The 23,001-nt window shown below is 47.3% G+C and overlaps 1 protein-coding gene across 1 annotated transcript in view; it reads left to right on the top strand.

Moving 5' to 3' along the window:
- Positions 1–22,565, top strand: part of IL1B (interleukin 1 beta) — a 49,936-nt gene extending 27,371 nt beyond the window's left edge. The window contains exons 2-8 of the mRNA XM_079987573.1: positions 14,647–14,855; positions 17,018–17,077; positions 18,399–18,447; positions 19,503–19,704; positions 21,025–21,195; positions 21,306–21,442; positions 22,064–22,565. Of these exons, the coding sequence (XP_079843699.1) occupies positions 14,647–14,855; positions 17,018–17,077; positions 18,399–18,447; positions 19,503–19,704; positions 21,025–21,195; positions 21,306–21,442; positions 22,064–22,264 (1,029 nt within the window). The 3' untranslated portion in view covers positions 22,265–22,565. The remainder of the gene's footprint in view (positions 1–14,646; positions 14,856–17,017; positions 17,078–18,398; positions 18,448–19,502; positions 19,705–21,024; positions 21,196–21,305; positions 21,443–22,063) is intronic.
- Positions 22,566–23,001: the final 436 nt, after the last annotated feature.

Below are 23,001 nucleotides of genomic sequence, written 5' to 3'. Positions count from 1 at the left end.
CAGCAAGTCCTAGGCTCTGTGGTTTAGACCACAGTGCATATTGAGGTTTTATTACAATTTAACCAGAATACTGAGGTTTTCTTTTAGGAAAAAAAACTTGGACATTAATATATTTTGCCTGAAAAGAAAAGCACAATGACAGATCTTTCCATGATGCAAACCACTTTTTATTGAAAGGTAAAAGTTTGCATTTGGCACGCTTTGGAACAATCAATGTGATTTTTGCTGCCATATGCATGCTGATAATTTGTCTAACCTTGGCTCATACTTCGTAAGCTCTTCTAGAAAGAGAGTTGTAAAAACGATTATACTGGGAATGATAGTTCCTCAATTTCTATTCGAGAAACTCTTTTCTTTCCATTTCACCAAGTTGGGCAACGCTTTTGTGGTTGGTGTCAAAGTGCCGTCTGACACTTGATGTGCGACACACAACACTTTCATTACACAGAAGACATAACGCTTTCCCATTGCGTTCAATGATCTTCCACTCTCTGTTCTTGAACTTTTTTTTCCTTCTTTTTTTTATAATAATATTTATTAAATTTTTAACAAGAAAAGAGTTACAAAACAGCAAAAAAGAAATACAAAAAAAAATACAAAAACCAAAATTAAGCATAAAAAGAAAAAATAAAAGATAAAAATCCCTCTTTCTGATATCTTACCACTCATTTACTTGTTTTCATGACTTCCTCACACCTCCCTTTTTTGTATTCCATTTAAAAATTTGTTCAGCAAATTCATACCCTCTTAGTTTACCCTTAATTATTTAACCTCACATATTATAACTTCAAATTTTCATCTAATATCAATCCACTCTTACATATTCTTATTTTACCTTATTTACTAGAACCACTTCGTTTCATTCCAACGTCATTAACATTCAATAATTTTACAGTGTTTCTGTAGATAGATTTTAAATTTCTTCCAATCTTCTTCCACCAACTCTTCTCCCTGGTCTCTGATTCTGCCAGTCATTTCTGCCAATTCCATGTAGTCCATTACTTGCATCTGCCATTCTTCCAAGGTGGGTAGGTCTTGTGTCTTCCAATGCTTTGCAATGAGTATTCTTGCTGCTGCTGTAGCGTACATAAAGAAAGTTCTATCCTTCTTTGGCACCAATTGGCCGACCATGCCCAGGAGAAAAGCCTCTGGTTTCTTCAAGAAGGTATATTTAAATACCTTTTTCATTTCATTATAGATCATCTCCAAGAAAGCCTTAATCCTTGGGCACGTCCACCAAAGGTGAAAGAATGTACCCTCAATCTCTTTACATTTCCAACATTTGTTGTCGGGCAAATGATAAATTTTTGCAAACTTGACTCGTGTCATGTACCACCTATATATCATTTTCATTATATTCTCTCTTAAGGCATTACATGCCGTGAACTTGATACCTGTGGTCCATAACTTTTTTTTGTCCTGTATTCCTTTTTGTCCTGTATTTCCTCTACAAAAACACAAAATTTAAAAAATAATAATGAAGCACCCAGTACAAAACTATCCCTGTTTCTGAATCATGACAGCGAGCCTCGATTCCTCTGGCTTTCTAGTAACGAACTCTGGCGAACTTGGTACTGGGGCGATGGCACGTGTGCCCACAGAGACGGCTCTGAGTGCCCCTTCTGACCCGCCTGCCATAGGTTCGCCACCACTGCTCTAAGCTAAAGCCTGCCTTCAGGGATCCAACTGTGAACTGATTGTTATACTTTTAAAAGAAGCTTCTTCTTCTTCTTCTTGTATATCGTTATTGATTTAAAATAAACACATTTATGGGAAAACAGACAAACAATCAAACAAACAAACAAACAAATAATAGAAAAGTCAAACAAACAACCACAAAATAAGAAACAACAAAATTAATATAACTAACATCATTTATACTCCCGATACCGAAAGCAATTATAAAACTTATAGAGAAAGAAATTAAAAATGACTTCCAATTAATCTCACTGTACTTTACCTATCAATTATCTTATACCGCACAGTTGCATATTTCTTATATAATTTCTTTTTACCTCCCTATGAATTTATATTTATACAATACAAGGATCAGCCTAATTCTGCCAAGATGTTTCCTTTTATACATAGTTTTTTAAGTATTCTCCAAGCCTTATAGACTTTCTCCAAGCCTTATAGACTTTTTGTTTTGGTTGGCCTCTTAACCTTCCTGTCGCCTTCACTAGCTGCAGATATTCTGCTATTAGGATTTGCCAATCTGCCGTGTTGGGTATTGTTGTGTTTTTCCAATTTCTTGCTACTAAAATTCTGGCCACCATTATCCCGTACATGAACAATGTTCTTTTCGATTTCCCTATTTCTTTTGGCAGGATGCTTAAGAAGAATATTTCTGGCCTTTTTTTAAATGTAAATTTAAATAATTTTTAAAGTTCTTCATATATATTACAGTGGTACCTCGGGTTAAGTACTTAATTCGTTCCGGAGGTCTGTTCTTAACCTGAAACTGTTCTTAACCTGAAGCACCACTTTAGCTAATGGGGCTTCCCACTGCCGCCGCACGATTTCTGTTCTCATCCTGAAGCAAAGTTCTTAAACCGAGGTACTATTTCTGGGTTAGCGGAATCTGTAACCTGAAGCGTATGTAACCTGAAGCGTATGTAACCCGATGTACCACTGTATTACAAAATACACAAATGTCTGTGCAATTCCACCACAAACGCAAATAAGACCCAATTTCTCTGTTACATTTCCAACATGTAGCTGATCTGTCCTTATACATTTTAGCAAGTTTTTCTGGAGTTTGGTGCAATGTACACAGTGGCGTAGCGTGGGGGGTGCAGGGGGGGCCGGCCGCACCGGGCACAACATCTGGGGGTTAGGGTTAGGGGGCGCAAATCCACGGGTTAGGGGGCGCAAATTACTTGCCTTGCCCCGGGTGCTGACAACCCACGCTACGCCACTGAATGTACATCATCTTCATTGCATTTTCCCTGAGGTTATGACAGGCCGTGAATTTTATATCTTCCCTCCATAATTTTTCCCATTGTTCCATGTAAATATTATAACCCAGATCTTGCGCCCATCTCACCATTACAGTTTTCACTTTAAAAGAAGCTTCTTGTTTCTTTATTCTTTTTTAGGAGGGATAAAAGGGGACTTGCCAGGAACCAAACCCAATCTGAACAAAGCCATATTGGATTGTTTAAGTAAAGAGCTTAAAACAAATCTACCAACTAGCTTTATTCCTGCTATATATTGGGGAATGCACTCTGCTGCTGGCTCACAAGCGTGAGTAAGAAGGATACTGTTAAATCAATATATCCTCTCCTAGTATCTGCAACATGGGTAGGCAAACTAAGGCCCGGGGGCCGGATCTGGCCCAATCACCTTCTAAATCCGGCCCCCGGACAGTCCAGGAATCAGTGTGTTTTTCCATGAGTAGAATGTGTCCTTTTATTTAAAATGCATCTCTGGGTTATTTGTGGGGCATAGGAATTCATTCCAAAATACAGTCCGGCCCCCCACTCGGTCTGGGGGGACAGTGGACCGGCCCCCTGCTGGAAAAGTTTGCTGACCCCTGATCTATAACATTCCCACGGTCAGGTGTATCTCAGTCATTGTGAATGAGGGGCCGTCCAACATTACAGCAGCCCCCAAACACACGGCTTCCAGGTACAGCTTTTATTTTTTAAAAAAACATGCGTGTTAGTTGTGATTCCTGCATCTGCAGGGGGTTGGACTAGATGACCCCTAGGGGTCCCTTCCAATTCTATAGCCATATGATTCTCTGCAGGGTGGTTGAGCTGCTGCGTTTGACGCCAACACAAATGTCGCAGGAACCGCTCCATCAGTCTCGTTAAACTGACAGCCACGTTCCATACGCTGCTTGAATCCACAAGGAGTGGGATAACTGGCAGAAGGCAACATTTTAAAGAACAAAATGTTGCTGTTGGAAAAGTGGGAAGTGGCAAGGACCTTGGCTACAACCGTGACAGAAGTTTGGGAGGGTTTTTCTTTCGTTCCACCACTTTCCCTGGGAAAACCCGCAGTTCACTGCCGAATTAGAACAAACGTCAATCAGGTTTTCTGCAGATTGACGTTCGTTCCGAATCAGCGGCAAACAGCGAGTTTTCCTGAGCCATGCCTAGACATCATGGGACAAACAGAATAAATCCAGGGGCAGACAGAAGTGCAGATCATGAACCCTTTTGTTGTCAGCAAAACTTGCTTTCAAAGGAGCAGTCAGGCATTGTTCAGCTGGGGGGTGACACTGGAGGGTGGGCTAACATTCTCCTTTCCCTTCCTCCCCCACAACAAACACTCTGTGAGGTGAGTGGGGCTGAGAGACTTCAGAGAAGTGTGACTGGCCCAAGGTCACCCAGCAGCTGCGTGTGGAGGAGCAGGGAAGCGAACCCAGTTCACCAGATTACGAGTCTATCGCTCTTAACCACTACACCACACTGGCTCATTAATGCATGAAGGGGTTAAGGTCACAGAACTGTATTCCTAGGCTCAGTTAGGTCACGCCCCCTCACCTCCAGTGAAGAAGGAAGTGAAAGTGTCAAGGAGCCATCAAGAAGCCAAGTCATCCACAGGGCAGGCACACACACAGCGGCAGAGGAAGCCGCTCGGGCGCCTGGGGCGACGCGCCCAGGGGCAGGGCGAGCCGCCCATAGGGGCAGGGCAAGGGCGGGGCATCCAGAGTCTGCCTGCCTCCTCCCACTCAGCTGCCCTATAGCTGGGGGGGGGGAGGCAGTGGACGGACTGTTTGGGCAGTGTGGAGCCTGTGTGCGCCCATGCCCACATGTCTCTCCCAGCACTCAGGCGTGCTGCAGGCCCTGCGGTGAGTGCCGCCCGGCATTTTGTCACCCACTGCACCCCCCCTTCCTCCACCCCTGGGCACACACAAACACACATATGGAAGGCACAGAAGACAATTAGCTTTTTAATAGCAGAAAGCAACCACCCAGCCATGTCCCTGGTTTGTTTTAACTCAACAGAGGCCTTGCTGAAACTAAGCCCTTCTATGTCTAGCCATAGCTGTCAACTTACAGATTTGAAAATAAGGGATCAGCAGCCTTGAAAATAAGGGATCAGCAGCCAAAATAAAGGATTTTGCTTAGCTTATCCACGTCGGGGCTGCCGTCGTCCTGGCGCGAGGAGTTCCATCAGCCCTTCCCCACCCGAGAGAGAGGGAGGGAGCAAGAGAGACTTTCGTCCGCGAGCCCGGCATGAGGTGGCTGTGGCGCCAATGCAGCCGCTGAAGCGCCGCCCTTCTTCGTCCCTCCCCATCCCCTCCTCTTCCTCCTCCCTCAGGCCGCCTCCGGCTTCCCCTGGCAGCGCAGCAGAAGTCTCGCAAGAGAGGAGCTGCCTGCCTGCCCGCCCACCACAACCCATCTATCTCCTCACGATGCGCCCCTGAGGGGGGAAAGGGAGAGATGGAGGCACGGCAGCTCATGTGCGCACTCTCGCGCGCGGCGGAGGACCCCGAGCCGCCGCTTCCCTCCCGAGCCGGGCAAGCATGAAACCCAGGAAATTTAAGGGACATCATCAATCCAGGACAGCAGCGAGAAACGGTGCTGGGATAAGGGAGTTTCCCGCCAAATAAGGGACGGTTGACAGCTATGCCTCTAGCTTTTCAGTCTGAATCCCTCCCAAGGTGTCATCTCCAGAGCTCTTGGGAGGCTGGCTCCCACCATAATTCTTCATCCAGCCAGTCCAAGCCCTTCCTGCAGGGCTCTTGGGCTGGTGGCCCCCAGCTCTCCAACCAGGCCCTGACAGAAAGCTTCTTTCTTCATTCTCCTCTACCCTGTGAAGCCAACCAGGCAACAAGTCTGGCCTCGACCACCTCAAGCCCAGACTATATATTCAGAAGTATTCCCCCCCCCCCGTATTTTGTAGCTCAATAATATTCTATTTGTGTTCTTCCTGCTGCTGCATGGAATAACACATGAATCTGACCTTTGGCGTTTGTAAGTAAAGCATTTAAATTTACTGATGGTGTGGTCTGTTCATTGCAAGAGGGGTAGAGAGGGGAAGCACTGCAAGCCAACAAAATGGGATATTTAAAGCATCTAACATATTCCTCACTCTTTACTGTGAATCACATGATGCTGTGATTTTAATATTCTGCTGCGGGCTCTCTCTTGCCGGAGAATGTGTTTTACCTCTGTGCTTTGGATTTAGGGATCCAGCCTGATTCTTTTATTAACTAACCTGACACAGATTATATACTACCCCACACTTTGAAAGCAACTCTTTCTCTATTGTGGGAAACAGGGTGTTCGTCTCTTCTCCTCAAACTTGAACCTGAGATAGACAGTGAAATTTCCCTTATTGGCCACTAGGTGGGGGTCATTAGCCAAGGCCAGAAGCGCAAAAATAGATGCTTCTAAGCACATGAAGATACCGGGAGCTTTGAAAGGAGCAAAGTTTGGGGCAGGCAAGGAGCATTAAGACCCAGCATTAAAAACTGGGGACTTTCCTCCACCCCCAAGAGCCCCCCCTAAACCACCCCAGGAAGATTTATTGTTATTTTTTTAATTGTAGCCCTCCTTTTTCCCAGACCAGGACTCAAGGCAGCTTACACAAACTGAAACAACACAGACAAATTGCAGAAAGCTAAAAAAAGATAACAGTCTAAAAGCAATTAAACTCTAATAGAATTAAACCCCAAATCTATTAAAAAGACATACAACAAAAACAGCACAGCACTACTGAAAATTCCCTAATAGTTCTCAAAGGGATGCGGGTGGCGCTGTGGTCTAAACTGAGCCTACGGCTTGCTGATCAGAAGGTCGGCGGTTCGAATCCCCGCGATGGGGTGAGCTCCCGTTGCTCGGTCCCTGCTCCTGCCAACCTAGCAGTTCGAAAGCACGTCAAAGTGCAAGTAGATAAATCGGTACCGCTCCGGCGGGAAGGTAAACGGCATTTCCGTGCGCTGCTCTGGTTCCCTGGAAGTGGCTTATTCATGTTGGCCACATGACCCGGAAGCTGTACATTGGCTCCCTCAGCCAGTAAAGCAAGATGAGTGCCGCAACCCCAGAGTCGGTCATGACTGGACCTAATGGTCAGGGGTCCCTTTACCTTTATTATACCTAAAGGGATGCGAATGGTGCTGTGGTCTAAACCACAGAGCCTAGGGCTTGCCGATTGGAAGGTTGGGAGTTCGAATCTAGGGTGAGGTCCTCTCCTCCTACATGAATTTTTCTGATTGTCTTTTAAAGCCGTCTAGCTTGGTGTCCAAGGCTGTTAAACCACAGAGCCTAGGACTTGCTGATCAGAAGGTTGGTGGTTCGAATCCCCGTGATGGGGTGAGCTCCCGTTACTCGGTCCCTGCTCCTGCCCACCTAGCAGTTTGAAAGCACGTCAAAGTGCAAGTAGATAAATAGGTACCGCTCCAGCGGGAAGGTAAACGGCATTTCCATGCGCTGCTCTGGTTCGCCAGAAGCGGCTTAGTCATGCTGGCCACATGACCTGGAAAAACTGTCTGCGGACAAACGTCAGCTCTCTCGGCCTGAAAGCGAGATGAGCGCCGCAACCCTACAGTTGTTTGCGACTGGACTTAACTGTCAGGGGTCCCTTCACCTTTCTGCTAGTTCCCAAAGACTTGCTGGAAATGAAATGTACTCACCTTCTGGCAGAAGGGCAGCAAATAGGGAGCCCATCTCGGTTCTCTAGAAGAAGGAAGGAAAAGGGTTGTGCCTGTGCCCTGAGGTCACTTTCTCTTGCACCACACCTGCAGTCAGTCGTCTGTGGGGGAAACCAGTCTTGGGAAATAGCTGCCTTAACCTCCTATCCAACACAGCCTGCTGGTGGCGCTAGTCCTCAGTGTGGCTGTATGCCATGCAGTAGGAAGCCCTGAAGAGCAAGGGGCTCTCACCATGGCAGCCTCCTTTGCCGTGCCCGCTTCTAAAGCTGTACAAAGAAAAATGAATTCTTGGCCTGTGTGGACACACGGCACCTTCAACACCAGGCAGATGTTTTCTTCCACTCCCCTTTGCTTAACAAGTTCTGATGGACTCCGAATTAACAGGGCATAATTCAGGGACATTGGGCATTTTCAAAATAAAAGTGGCAGCTGAACACTTATGCTAACTGAACTCTTCTGGTGCCCTGCAGCCAATGTTTTTATGGCTGCGAAATATTTTGATATATATTTCAACGACGCAGTGGTATACAAATTTTAGAGACAGATATAACGGGGGCAGAAGGCTGATCGCCGAAGAATTGATGCTTTTGAATTCTGGTGCTGGAGGAGACTCTTGAGAGTCCCATGGACTGCAAGAAGATCAAACCTATCCATTCTGAAGGAAATCAGCCCTGAGTGCTCACTGGAAGGACGGATCCTGAAGCTGAGGCTCCAAGACTTTGGCCACCTCATGAGAAGAGAAGACTCCCTGGAAAAGACCCTGATGTTGGGAAAGATGGAGGGCAGAAGGAGAAGGGGATGACAGAGGATGAGATGGTGGGACAGTGTTCTCAAAGCTACCAGCATGAGTTTGACCAAACTGCAGGAGGCAGTGGAAGACAGGAGTGCCTGGCGTGCTCTGGTCCATGGGGTCTCAAAGAGGCGGACAGGGCTAAATGACTAAACAACAACAAATAACAGGGGGCACTCAGACCTTCTCCAGCCTCCATCTTCCCTGGCATCTGCTTGACCTCCTCGTACAAATGGCAGCACAAAGGCAACCTTTTACGCTACCGAATCCATGTTTCTCCAATCAGCAGAGAAGAGGGGGAGCAGGGGGAGCTCTCGAGTCAATAGTGCCCTGGGCAAGGAGGAGAGCATTTGGTCACACACACCCCAGAAGGTTTATGCGCCCTAGCGCAGGTGTGATGCTAAAGGCCCTACAAAGACCCAGGCAAGTGTGTGGCTTATTCGCAAGTGACCAGAGCCTCGAGCGAAATGCCCTTCTTTGCTTCCTATTTAAGAGTTTTCCTCCTCTTATCGGTTTCTCATATATATATATATATATATATATATATATATATATATATAATTTTTTATTAATTTTAACATATAAATTATAAAATGTACCACATAACTTATCACTTATACAATCTTTTTGGACTTCCATCAGCACCTCTGATGATCCACCGTTTTAACCACTTCTTATGCATTTCTTAACTTTATATTGCCTTTACATCTCTTAACAAATCATCCTCCCCCTTATCCATTTTTACAATACTTCTAATACTCCTCACAGAACTTCTTGCAACCCTACAAACGTCGTCTGTTCTTCACAATTACTTTTCAAATAGTCCGTAAATTTACTCCAGTCTTCCGTGAATTTCTGGTCTCGCCGGTTTCGAATCCTTCCTGTTAGTTTATCTAATTCTGCATAGTCCATTAACTTCATCCTCCATTCTTCAATCGTCGGTAACTCTTCTTGCTTCCATTTCTGGGCCAATAATATTCTTGCTGCTGTTACTGCATATAAAAAGAGCTTACATTCCTTTCTATTTATGTCACTCCCCACAATGCCCAATAGAAATGCTTCTGGTTTCTTTATAAATGTATATTTCAACATTTTTTTCAACTCATTATATATCATCTCCCAGAAGCATTTCACCTTTTTACATTCCCACCACATGTGATAAAATGTTCCCTCTTTTTCTTTACATTTCCAACATTTATTACTAACTTTATACATTTTCGCTAACTTAACAGGTGTAATATACCATCTATACATCATTTTCATCACATTTTCTTTTAGGGCATTGCATGCAGTAAATTTTAAACCTTCCTTTCACAATTTCTCCCAATCACTCAGCTGTATATTATACCCAAAATCTTTGGCCCAGTGTCTCCTCTTATCGGTTTCAAAGCCATTTCTTGGGGACACGTTTGTCTGTATTTATGATGCTGAGTTCCCACAAGTCACAAGATAGCCAATTATTGGAAATAGCTATTGATTTCCTTAGAAATTAGTTACCGTACATCTACGGCAGCTGAAGGTTTGTGCATATTTGGTAAGTGGTTGCATATAAATATTTTATGCTATAAATTTCCTTCGCCCTTAACTTTTCGTTAGTAAGAATGCATAAGAATACTTCTCAGGCAATATTTCTTTCTTCTTCTTTTAGCCAAAAGATTAGTTTGGAGCATATATGTATTTTATGTATTTATTTTGAATAGATGCACAATTCATCATTACTGTCTTGAATTTTACTGTGTTATTATCTTCCTTAGTGGGCCATGCAAACTGCTATTCTGCACAACACTTTTTACAGAGTAGGGAGCATATTCCCTCCAACATTCCTCAGATGGAAATAGGGACATTTCTCACTCCCCACAACTGACCCTCCTCAACACCCCATTTTGCCCCCCACCCCACAGAGCAAGTGCCACCACCACGACACCAACTGCACCCCCACCTTCCAGAAAAAACCCATTAATCCCTATTTTATTTTATTCTTAGGTAGATTTACAAAAAGGAAACCAAACACCAGTAAATAAATTTTAGGAAAGGGAAAAATTAGACCCTGACACACAAAGTACCGTACTATACAGTTTTTTTACTGTAAATTAATGTGCGAATGATTGTAACCATCGGGTTAGTTTTTTACTGCTCCACCCCCAAAAAAACCCTCAATAACTTTTGTCAACCCCCCCCCCCAAAAAAAAAAAAGTTCAAGAACTCTCAGAAACCCTCCGTAAAAAAGCTGAACAACTTCATGCCATTCTTCCTCAACAGCTTTGGGCCGTCCTCTCCCCAAAAAGCGCAACAATTCTGGGCCATTTTCTTAATTTGGAGTCCTCCAAAATAGGGGGCATCTTATACAAGGGGGTGTCTTATACACAGAAAAGTAAGGTAAAGGTAAAGGGGACCCTGACCATTAGGTCCAGTCATGGCCGCCTATGGGGTTGCGGCGCTCATCTCGCTTTATTGGCTCCCTCGCCAGTAAAGCAAGATGACTGCCGCAAACCCAGAGTCATTCATGACTGGACCTAATGGTCAGGGGTCCCTTTGCCTTTATTTATACCTAAAGGGACGTGGGTGGTGTCATGGTCTAAACCACAGAGCCTAGGGCTTGCTGATCAGAAGGTGGGCAGTCCGAATCTGGGGTGAGCTCCCGTTGCTCGGTCCCAGCTCCTGCCCACCTAGCAGTTCCAAAGCACGTCAAAGTGCAAGTAGATAAATAGGTACTGCTCCGGCAGAAAGGTAAACGGTGTTTCCATGCGCAGCTCTGGTTTCGCCAAAAGCAGCTTACTCATGCTGGCCACATGAACCGGAAGCTGTCTGCAGAGAAATGTCGGCTCCCTCAGCCAGTAAAGCAAGATGAGGGCCGCAATCACAGGGTCATTCACAACTGGACTTAACTGTCAGGGGTCCTTTACCTTTCTTTATTCATAGAATCATAGAATCATAGAGTTGGAAGAGACCACAAGGGCCATCGAGTCCAACCCCCTGCCAAGCAGGAAACACCATCAGAGCATTCCTGACATATGGTTGTCAAGCCTCTGCACAAAATGGCTCTCGCTGCAAATCCTTCTCCCTGAGCTCCAACACACAGCTACAATAAGGAGACCCCCAAGTGCCCCCAAACCTTCCCTTCCATTACACCCCATCCGCTGGGCATGGGGATCGGGTTTTCCCAACGCAGGAGCCAGCCTGGAAACCCACCTGAGTCACCATTCCTGCTCTCCTACTGGGTCAGCAGGGGAAACAGGGGGACTTGTCACAATTTCACAAATCCCCACATATGTAAATTAAGAGGCCTGCCAGCCCTAGTCAAACGCCACGTAGGACAATGCAGCCCAGCCAATGAGAGAAACAGGAAGCGGCTTGCGGTGATGCAAAGGAGGAAGTTTGGTTCCGGTCGCGACCACAGCCGCGCAGCGACCGCGCACCCAGGAGTGCCCAGCAATGCGCTCAGACAGAGCATCTGTGACGTCCGACTTCCAGTTTTGCTCAAGGGGTACTTGGAATCCTGACCAGGCTGTGGCTTTGGGGATTCAGGCCAGGCCCTCGCCAGCGGGACTGTGGGGTGAGATGGGTGAATCTCTGAGTCATCCTAATTTCTGGAGCACAACAGAACATAAGAAGCTGCCTTATGGCGAGTCAGGCCCTTGGGGTCTCTCTAGCTCAGTACTGTCTACACGGATTGGCAGCAGCGGCGTAGCGTGGGTTGTCAGCACCCGGGGCAAGGCAAGTAATTTGCGCCCCCTAACCCGGGGCAAGTAATTTGCGCCCCTAACCCCTAACCTGCCGCCGCTGCCAGCTTCTTCTTGCTGCTGCCTGGGCTGGGGTATTTACGGTAAGGTAGCCACGGCGGCGGTGGCGGCGGGTCCATGTCAGGTGATCTGAGGCAAGTTGCCGCTGGCGCTGCCGCCCAAACGACGCCGCTTGCCCGGAGGAGGAGGAGGGCAGAGAGGTGAGGAAAATGCAACATGGCCCAGCCGCTGCAGCAGCAGCAGCAGCGGCGGGGCTGTGAGGAGGGGCTGCCTGGTGCGCCCTCCGCAGCAAGCGCTGAGAGCCACTGCCTGCCGGACGCCTTCAGCCCGGACGTGCGCACAGCTCGTCGGTTCCGCGAGACATGGGGCTCTGCTACAGCCTGCGCCCGAGTCTCTTCGGCGCACTCCGGAGGCGGCAAGCACGCCCCCCCAGATGTTGCGCCTGGTGCGACCGGCCCCCCTGCACCCCCCACACTACACCACTGATTGGCAGCAGCCACTCTCTAGGACAGGGTTAGGCAAACTAAGGCCTAGGGGCCACATAAGGCCCAATCGCCTTCTAAATCCGGTCTGCGGACGGTCTGGGAATCAGCATGTTTTTACATGAGTCGAATGTGTCCTTTTATTTAAAATGCATCTCTGGGTTATTCGTGGGGCATAGGAATCCGTTCATTTCCCCCCAAAAAATACTGGCCACATGACCCAGGAGCTGTACGCCGGCTCCCTCGGCCAGTAAAGCGAGACGAGCGCCACCACCCCAGAGTCAGCCACAACTAGACCTAATGGTCAGGGGTCTCTTTACCTTTACCTTTACCTTTACCTTTACCTTTACCTTTACTCTCTCTGCCCTACATGGAGCTGCTGGGGATTGAACTTGGGAACTTCCGCATGCAAGGCGGCTGCTATACTACTGAGCTACCACGGAAACCCATGGGCAGGGACGCTCAGAGAGGCTTTCTCTGATGCGCTTCAGAAGCAGGGCTGCTGGCAAACCCAGAGTTCAGTTTGAAGATCCGGTTCATACAGTGCTGTTGTTCATTGTGTCTCATTTGGACACACATCCCCCTTGAGAATGCACGAGCCACGCTGGCATTTCAGCAAGCAGCGCATGCCCATCCACTGAGTGCTCACTGACAATTAAACCACTTTGAAACCAGTTTGTTATATTATAGAGGTTTAATGTGGGGTGCCTCTTGCTCACACCAAGGAATTCTGGAGGGATAAGACCTGAGAAACCTCTGAGGCCCCCTCAGCTTACATATTATTAGTTCTGAGTAGGCATTTTTTGAAAGAAAATATCAGAGTAGATCTGTGCATGGTTTGAAGCTCAACATCAAAAAAACGAAGCTCATGGCCACTGGTCCCATCACCTCCTGGCAAATAGAAGGGGGAGAAATGGAGGCAGTGAGAGATTTTACTTTCTTGGGCTCCATGATCACTGCAGATGGTGACAGCAGCCACGAAATTAAAAGACGCCTGCTTCTTGGGAGAAGAGCAATGACAAACCTAAACAGCATCTTAAAAAGCAGAGACATCACCTTGCCAACAAAGATCTGTATAGTTAAAGCCATGGTTTTCCCAGTAGTTATGTATGGAAGTGAGAGCTGGACCATAAAGAAGGCTGATGGCCGAAGAATTGATGCTTTTGAATTCTGGTGCTGGAGGAGACTCTTGAGAGTCCCATGGACTGCAAGAAGATCAAACCTCTCCATTCTGAAGGAAATCAGCCCTGAGTGTTCACTGGAAGGACAGATCCTGAAGCTGGGGCTCCAATACTTTGGCCACCTCAGGAGAAGAGAAGACTCCCTGATGTTGGGAAAGATGGAGGGCACAAGGAGAAGGGGACGATAGAGGACGGGATGGTTGGACAGTGTTTCGAAGCTACTAAATGAGTTTGACCAAACTGTGGGAGGCAGTGGAAGATAGGAGTGCCTGGCGTGCTCTGGTCCAGGGGGTCACGAAGAGTCGGACACGACTAAACGACTAAACAACAACTCCCCATGCTCTCCTTCATTTTAGAAGACATCTGAAGGCAGCCCTGTTTAGGGAAGCTTTTAGTGTTTGATGTATTGCAGTATTTTAATTTTTTTTTGGAAGCTGCCCAGAGTGGCTGGGGAAGCCCAGCCAGATGGGCGGGGTATAAATAAATTATTATTATTATTATTATTATTATTATTATTATTATTATTATTATTATTTAGATTACTGGGTGGGAAGCCACATGAAAGAAATGGGAGTGCAGGAATACTACTTGACCTAACCACCCAACCTAGCCATTGGTTCCTCACCAGCTGGGCCCCCTGGGATGCCGGAAAAATCCCAAAACGGCCTGATTACACCACACAGCAGAAGCAAAGTTCTTGAAAGCCTTCAGGGTGTCACTTCTTGTGGTATTCTTGTTATTTGCCTCTGCTAAGCGCAGCAAATCCCCACAAAATTCTGCGCTTTCACAATTTGTGTTGTTGTGCTCATTTTGCAACGCAACCACTTCCTGTTCATGGAAGCAGCAAGGAAAGGACTTCCTTTTCGCCGCTTTCGAAATGTCCAGGTACGAGAGGGAAGTTCATTTGCATGAGCACGTCTTCTTCCGCTGCCGAGAAACAGATAAGAGGGGCATCCTTGCTGTAGCAGAGACCACTTCACAGCAAGAGGAGCAGCTTGGAAGGCTAGAAATCCTCTGTTCTGGAAAAAGACCGGTGGGGACTTCCTTGGACAGGTAAAACTTCTGCATTGCTGTGCAGGGAGGTCATCTTGAGGAATATGTCTGGCTTGCAAGGCTGAGTCTATAATTAGCTGCATTAAATGTCAGCCAAGAGGGTATGCAAGGATTAAACGGACCCCCAGGCAGACATCTGGCTGAGGGGCCCATGTGAAAATGGGATGGTTTAGGAATCAGAACTATAAGAAGCTGTAGTTAAGTGGTAGATGATTTTGCCTTGCCAGCAAGCATCTTCTGGCAGGTGTGGAAGAGACTCCTACCTCAAACTCCACAGAGCCACTGCCAGTCAGGTAATACTGTCCCAAGTAGACCTAGTTCTCTGTGAAAGGCAGATTCCTATGAAGCAGAGAAGAAGGAACCAGTTTGAGGGGGAAGCTGGCCCAGCCTGAGCCAGATCATCTCATGAATGGCAGGGCAGAGAGGACCCTGCCAACCCTGACTTTGGGAAAAGATACCCCACAGCAACTGCCTTGAGAAGACTGGAGAGGTCTAATAATAATAATAATAATAATAATAATAATAATAATAATAATAATAATAATTTATACCCCACCCATCTGGCTGGGTTTCCCCAGCCACTCTGGGCTGCTTCCAACCTAATATTAAAAACTTCCCTAAACAGGGCCACCTTCAATTGTCTTTTAAAAGTAAAATAGTTGCTTATTGCCTTGAGATCTGCTGGGAGGGCGTTCCACAGGGCGGGCGCCACTATCGAGAAGGCCCTCTGCCTGGTTCCCTGTAACCTCACTTCTCACAGCGAGGGAACCGCCAGAAGGCCCTCGGAGCTGGACCTCAGTGGACAATGGGGGTGGAGACTCTCCTTCAGGTATACAGGACTGAGGCCGTTTAGGGCTTGAAAGGTCAGCACTAACACTTTGAATTGTGCTCAGAGCCAGTGAAGGTCTTTCAGGACCTGTGTTATGTGGTCTTGGCAGCCGCTCCCAGTCATCAGTCTAGCTGCTGCATTCTGGATTAATTGCAGTTTCCAAGTAACCTTCAAAGGTAGCCCCACGTAGAGTGCATTGCAGTAGTCCAAGCGGGAGATAACCAGAGCATGCACCACTCTGGCAAGACAGTCTGCGGTCAAAGGGGAGACTTGCAGGTTTCATGAAGAGACCTCAACCTTCTTTAGCTGTGATTCCTGCATGGGGTTGGGCTGGATGACCCACTGGATCCCTTCCCACTCTATCCCCAAATGGTCAGCCCTGCTTTGCCTGACCCTTCAGAATGCAAGGCTGCCTTCAACCACTTGGCTAGTACTGTGGCTTGCAATACCTATAAATTGCTGTATCTCAGGCCCACGGAGATATGGTAATTTATCTGTATGATCATTGGTTGGGTGTTATTGGAGAAGAGAGAGCAACATGCCCATGGCCACCTGACAGTCTGCCTTGATGCTCCAGCCCAAAGGAATGTAAGAAACTGGGCCATTGACTGGCAGCTGCCCTCCAAGATTTCAGGCTCTTCCAACTCTACCTGGAGATGCTAGCAGGGAGTGAATCTGGGACCTTCTGCTTGCCTGGCAAGTGCTCTAACCACTAAGTTATCTTCCCGGGTCTGTCCTTCTCTGCAGAAGCTCTGCAGCTCCTCGCAGAAGAGGAAGTCTGCAAGCTGAAATTCCTCGTGCAAACTAAAGTTATTTGAAGGCACTTCTACACTTGACCCGCCTGCTTTCCTTTTTCTTGCACGCTCAAGGGTTCTCTTCACTCCACAAAATTCTCCCTTTCCCTCTGCAGGCTGGAGATGAAAGTTTGTGGGAAATAGAGGAGGATGCTAAGTAAGAGTCAGGAGTCTGGGCAACTGTACTCAGCAAAGGCTCTGACTTAAATCACATCGAAATTCTCTTGAGTTTCTAAGTGGTTAAGGGAATTGTTTGTTTTCAGACAACAAAGATCATAAACTCCACCTTTGTTTCAGTAATTTGCTTGAGTTGCACATGTTTACTGCCCTGCTTTGTATTCTGTGGGACCACAACAGCCGTGTGAACACCTTTCCTGGGGCTGGGGCTGCTCGTCATCTGTCCACACAGTGTGCACATAGTTTCAATCGCAATCTTGTTTGTCTGGTTACGAAACAGCAGTTACGCTTCTCCTTCCTCTGAAGGTGCTCCAGCGTGAGGCTCATTCTCTAACTTGCGTCCATTTCTTTCTTCTCCCTAGATCAGAAGCCCCCATGTCTAGAGTGCCTGAGTACGAAGAGGAGGTGATGGACTTCTGCAGGTAACCACCACTGATGACCCCAGGCTGTGAAACTGTGCTGGGTGCTCAGGGACAGACAGACAGACAGACAGACACACACACACACACACACACACACACACACACACACACACACACGTTATGGTATTATTTACTTATAGGTCACCCTTTGGCCAAAAAAGACACCCCAAGGCGGCTCACAAACAATGCAAATGCAAACATAGCAATGCAAACACAATAATTCAATAAAAATCAGACTAAATCTGAATATTCCAAACAGCAAATACAACATCCAGAAAGGCAACAGAATATTCCCTGTGAAATTAGCAAGAATTAGCACTTAAACAGCAGCTCCCCATTATATAGGTCCAAGGCAGGTGGAATAACTGGTGCCCCCAATGGTTCCAGCGGAGATTAATCACGCCACTATGACTGCCACCTGCCAGGTCCAGATATTGATTGATTGTGTGGATTCCCTAGCCCAATGGTTCCCAACATAAACTCACCCCCAGTGCTCCTCCCCTATAAACAGCATTGTTCATAATAGTGGTTTGCATGACCCAGAAAGGAAGATAATAGCACAATTGGCATTCAAAACAGTAAGAAATTGTTTGCACGTTTGTTCAGCATCCAATTAAAACTATTCTGTTTAATTAATTCGACAAAACTGGTGAACGATCCAGTGACGCCAGCTTGCATAGACAGATTGTCATTTATACCTCAGGTGCCTCCCTGCCCCTCTTGACTCTTAGTGCGCACACACACACACACACACACACACACCAGGTAATCCCACCACCCGCTTTGAGAACCACTGAGCTAGACCCATTTTAATCCAGCTTTTGGTCTGGACATGGACCAGAAGTTGCCAGTGTTGTTTTTTGCTGGATCTAGACACATAAAAAAAAAAAAAACACAAAATGTGTTGTAAAGCTCATAATGTGAAATCATATTGCGAAAGGATCGAACTCTATAGCGCCATCTGGTGTCACAGCATTATAACGCATTTAAAACGCTTGTTAAAAAAAAACAACTAATGTAGCTGAGTCCCTGGCAGAAGATCTACCATAAGAATAGGACAGGGGGATTCTGTGTGTGTGTGTGTATCTCTATTGATCCCGCTGGACATGATATTCTTCTGGACAACCAGGGTGGCCGAGATCTTTGTCTTTCCTAAAGAGGCAGTTCCAGAAGGTGTCGCCTGGGGTTTGTTTGCCCAACACCTTGACTCCCCTTACAATGCCAGCAATGTTGTGTGTGATGCTCGTATCCAGCCTAGTTCCAATGATGTTGACTTTTGCCTGGGAATCTCTGACCTGCTTCTTTTGCTTTCCGATTGCAGTGTGGACGAGATGCAGTTCTACGAAGAGGACCGGCCTTCTCTGGCCAAGGTAAGGAATTTCTCTAGGCTGCTTCAGTTCAAGAAAACTACTCTGTACCATCCTGATCATGAGCAGAAATGAACACCTGAAAAGGGCTTAGTCAGCCAGATGGAGCTGCAGAACCACCTCCAAGCAAGAAGACCATTTGCCTTCCAAGGATCTAGACACCCCATGGTGGTTATCACCATTAGAAGAGTTGTCAGTGAAAAAAATAAATATGGAAAAAGAATAGCCAACATATAGAGAACTGTTAATTGAGGAGGAAAATCAACTGAGACTAAAAAAATAAAATAAAATTAGGATATAAGACATTTCTTAACTGATTGGCTCCAATATCATCAATTAAATGACCTTTTTAGATTGAACAAAGGAGTTGGCTTTTTAGACTGAACCAAGTGCAGAAAGAACTGTTAGATAATAATGGAAAAGTTCTGTCAAAAATGTATAAATTGTTGCTGGAATGGGAAACAAAAGATTAGGAAGTCTGTAACAATACACTGGGCAAAAGATGTGGGATAGAATATACAATTTGCTTCATGGGGGAAGTTATGGAATAGGGACCTAAAATTTACAGCTTGCTGTACCTTAAAAGAGAATTATATAAAGATGATGTGTAGTTGGTAGACTCCTATAAGACTAGCGAAAATGTATAAGAACATGACCAACGTATATTGGAAGTATAATGTTAAAGAAGGTACATTTCACCACATGTGGTGGACTTGCAAAATAGCTAAGGCCTTCTGAGAAATGATTTATAATGAACTGGGGGGGGGGGTGTTTAAAATCATTCCAAGGAGGCTAGATAACTCCTCCCTGAGGGGCAATGAGCGTTGTCTGGTGCCCCATCCCTCAGCACTTTGCCTTATTTATTTAATATCATAAAATTTCAGGAGTACTGCCTGATGTCAATAGGCAGGGAGTTCCAGAGTTCAGGGGCCGCCACACGGAAATAATCAAGTCCTTACAATTGCGGAATGAGACTTCTTGTCCCCAGGTGGACAGGAGGGGACTTTGCTGCTGATGGTTTGACTTCAGCTGAGGTCTGCTTTGCTCCCCCACCCCAGGAGTCCTTCCCAAGGCTGAACCATCCTGCCTGCAAAGTGGGCATTCAGGTGAAGATCGCCAACAGCCCTTCATCTCTGGGCTTCCAGAAGGCAGCGATCATTATGGTGGCGATTGAGAGGATGAAGAAGAAGAAGAACACCTCCAAAGCCAGGGCGCTTTTCACAGATGACGACCTGATGGACATAATCAATTCTGTCTTAGGTACAGTATGGGACACCAGCTGGCTGCCATATTGGGTGTGATCCCAATGGGAATCCCCAGCAAGGAGCCTAGAGACACTTCCTTCAGCAGGAGATGGTTGAAGGACAAAGCACTTTATTCCATTTGTTGGCCAAGCAGACCCAACTGGAAGCTGCTGTCGCTGTTCTTTTCTGCCATCCCTCTGGCTTTAGAGGGAAGTAACAGCCTTTGGACTGCAGGACCCTTCAAAATAATAATAACAATTTATTATTTTTACCCCGCCCATCTGTCTGGGTTTCCCCAGCCACTCTAGGAGGCTTCCAACTGAATATTAAAAACAATAGAGCATCAGTCATTAAAAACAGTTTCCTTTGAGGTGGATCAGGGACACACAGAGGCCATGATCTCTTCCTGTTTGCCTAAACGCTTCTGGGAGTTAACACTGAGTAAGATGTGGGCAAGGGACACGGGTGGCGCTTTGGGTTAAACCACAGAGCCTAGGGCTTGCCGATCAGAAGGTCGGTGGTTTGAATCCCCACAATGGGTTGAGCTCCCGTTGCTCAGTCCCTGCTCCTGCCAACCTAGCAGTTCAAAAGCACGTCAAAGTGCAAGTAGATAAATAGGTACCTCCGGCGGGAAGGTAAACGGCGTTTCCATGTGCTGCTCTGGTTCGCCAGAAGTGGCTTAGACATGCTGGCCACATGACCCGGAAGCTGTACGCTGGCTCCCTCGGCCAATAAAGCGAGATGAGCGCCGCAACCCCAGAGTCAGCCACAACTGGACCTAATGGTCAGGGGTCCCTTTAAGATGTGGGCAGGGGTGGAGGAAGGGGGTGTGGTGGGGGCGGGCTGCCCCGGGTGTCACCACTGAGGGGAGTGACAAAATGCCGGGTGGCACTCACCACGTGGCCTGCAGCGCGCCCGAGCCATGCGTCTCTCCTGGGAGTGACATGATGGTTTGGGCGCCTGCAGGCTCTGCGCTGCCCCAAACGGTCCGCCCGCCACCTCCCCCTCAGCTATAGGGCAACTGAGTGGGCCCTGGCTCGCCCAGCCCCACAGGCAGCTGGCTCCACTCCTGGGCGAAGGGCAGGCACGCTGCCCCAGGCACCCAATCAGCTTGCTCTGCCACTAGGTGTGGGGGCAAAAAGAGACAGCAGCTCTGGCTTTGTAAGCAGGTTGGGTGTCACTGCTAAAGGACCCCTGCTATCCAACTTTTGTTTAAAAGCATCCAATGAAGGAGAGAGCTGACCACCTTCTGAGATCATACGTTCCACTGAAGAACAGCTCTTACTGTTGCGTTGCAAGTAGCAGGTCTTGACCCGGACTGTCTTTTCCTCTTCAGAACCCGTTGACTTTGACACCTGCGAATGCACCTATGCCACAGATCCCATCTACCACCTCAGCAGGAGCATCTCCTGCAACATCCGAGACGTCAACCAGAAGTCCCTTGTCCTGAACGGGACAACCCAGCTGGTGGCCTTGGAGCTCCAACAGGCAGACATCAGCAAAGAAGGTAGGAACCCCCATCCTTGATGTTCCTCACCAGCCATCTCCTACAGGTGGCAAGTCCTTGCCAAGCTGAAACGTTTCTTGCTATTAATCCTGTTTCCTCACATTTTCCAGCGAGGGTGAAAATGTACGTCTATCGACCAAAAATCGAGGAAGGCGTAGCAAAGATCCCCATCGCCCTGAAAATCAAAGGGAAGGAGCTGTACCTGTCTTGTGTGCAGAGCGGTGACCAACCAGCGCTTCAGCTGGAGGTGAGAGGCTCCTTCACAGCTTATGCTTCCGGTTACTGAAAATCCCAAAAGGAGGGTGGGCTCTTGTGCTTGGATCCTGCTAGCTGGTTGCCCACAGTGAGAACAGGATACTGGACCATTGGCCTGATCCAGCAGGTTCTTCTTTTGTTATTGCGATGGCCAGAGTCAACGGCTCAGGACCACAGTCCCTAAAGGACCGCCTCTCTCCATATGAACCCACCCAGACCCTGAGTTCATCTTCCGAGGCCCTTCTTCACATGCTTCCTCCTTGAGAGGTCCGGGGGAAGCAATGCAAGAACGGGGCCTTTTCTTCAGTGGCTCCCCATTTGTGGAATACTCTCTCCAGGGAGGTTCACCAGGCACCTTCATTATCCACCTTTAGGCACCAGGCAAAAGCATTCCTCTTTAAATAGGACTTCGGCCGATTGACATCCAATGCCCTTTAAAAATGTCTTGAGGAGGGGGCGGTTATTGGGTTGCTCTTGTTTTTACTGTTTTTTGTTGTGGTTTTATGTTGTGAACCGCCCTGAGACCTGGTGTTGTTGGTGTTGTTGTGGAGCTAGTGTAGGCGCCTTGGAAAGTGGATTTCCTTAGATGTAATCTCATCTTTTCCACCCGCAGGAGGCCAGCATCGAAGGGGACCTCGACAAATCCGACAAAGGGCGCTTCCTCTTCTACAGAGTTGCAGTTGGGGACTACACCAGGTTCGAGTCAGCTGCCTTTCCTCAGTGGTACATCTGCACATCTGCCCAGGTCAACAAAGCTGTCAGCGTGACAAACCGGATTGGGGAGGTCTCCATCGTGGATTATATTGTCACATAAAACGCGCAAGACGCGCAGAACCTTTACATGCGCCTTTGGACAGATTTCAGCCTCCTGACTCTGTGACAAGGAAAGTCCCGTCACTGAGACAACGCAACACTTGCCTCCTTTCTCTGGAAGGACTTGGCAGTTGCCAAGAAAGCAGTGGATAATGAGGACCGCAGGGGGCTGGACTAAATGGCCCTTCGGGTCCCTTTCGACTCTGCCATTCTCTGATGTATATTTATTACAAGTATTTATTAATAATATAATAATTATTTTTTGCCTGACGGCCCATCTTAATAAATTATCTGGTATGTAAGGTTGGCCTCTAACTGCTGTTTGTAAATTGTACCTCCGACACCCAACTGAATGAGCCAGACGGAAAGAGAAGGGCCTTACGAAAGAGGGGGGGGTGTCCCTTTGGCCAGACCCCAAGAGGGAGAGGCTGGTCTGGAGCCAAGGCAGCCCAAGAGGAGGGCTAGAGTCCTTGTTTGCCCCCTCTGATACACTCCTATGTGCCCATATTTGAGGCTGCCAGTTAGCCCAGTGTCTGGTCTGGAGGTGGTGGTGCTAGGTGCCATATCTGCCCACAATCAAACATCTGCCTCACACAATTTGCTCTCAGATGCCGGGGTAAGCTGGGTGGCCCAATGTACCCTGTGCATGAACTATGGAACTCTGTGCCACAGGAAGCATCAATGGACACCAAGCTAAAGGTAAAGGGACCCCTGACCATTAGGTTCAGTCGTGGCTGA

Source organism: Podarcis cretensis, assembly GCF_951804945.1.
Source record: "Podarcis cretensis genome assembly, chromosome: 8".
Classification (NCBI taxonomy): domain Eukaryota; kingdom Metazoa; phylum Chordata; class Lepidosauria; order Squamata; family Lacertidae; genus Podarcis; species Podarcis cretensis.
The sequence above is the reverse complement of the archived record's forward strand: the minus strand, read 5'-3'. Positions and strand labels throughout refer to the sequence as shown.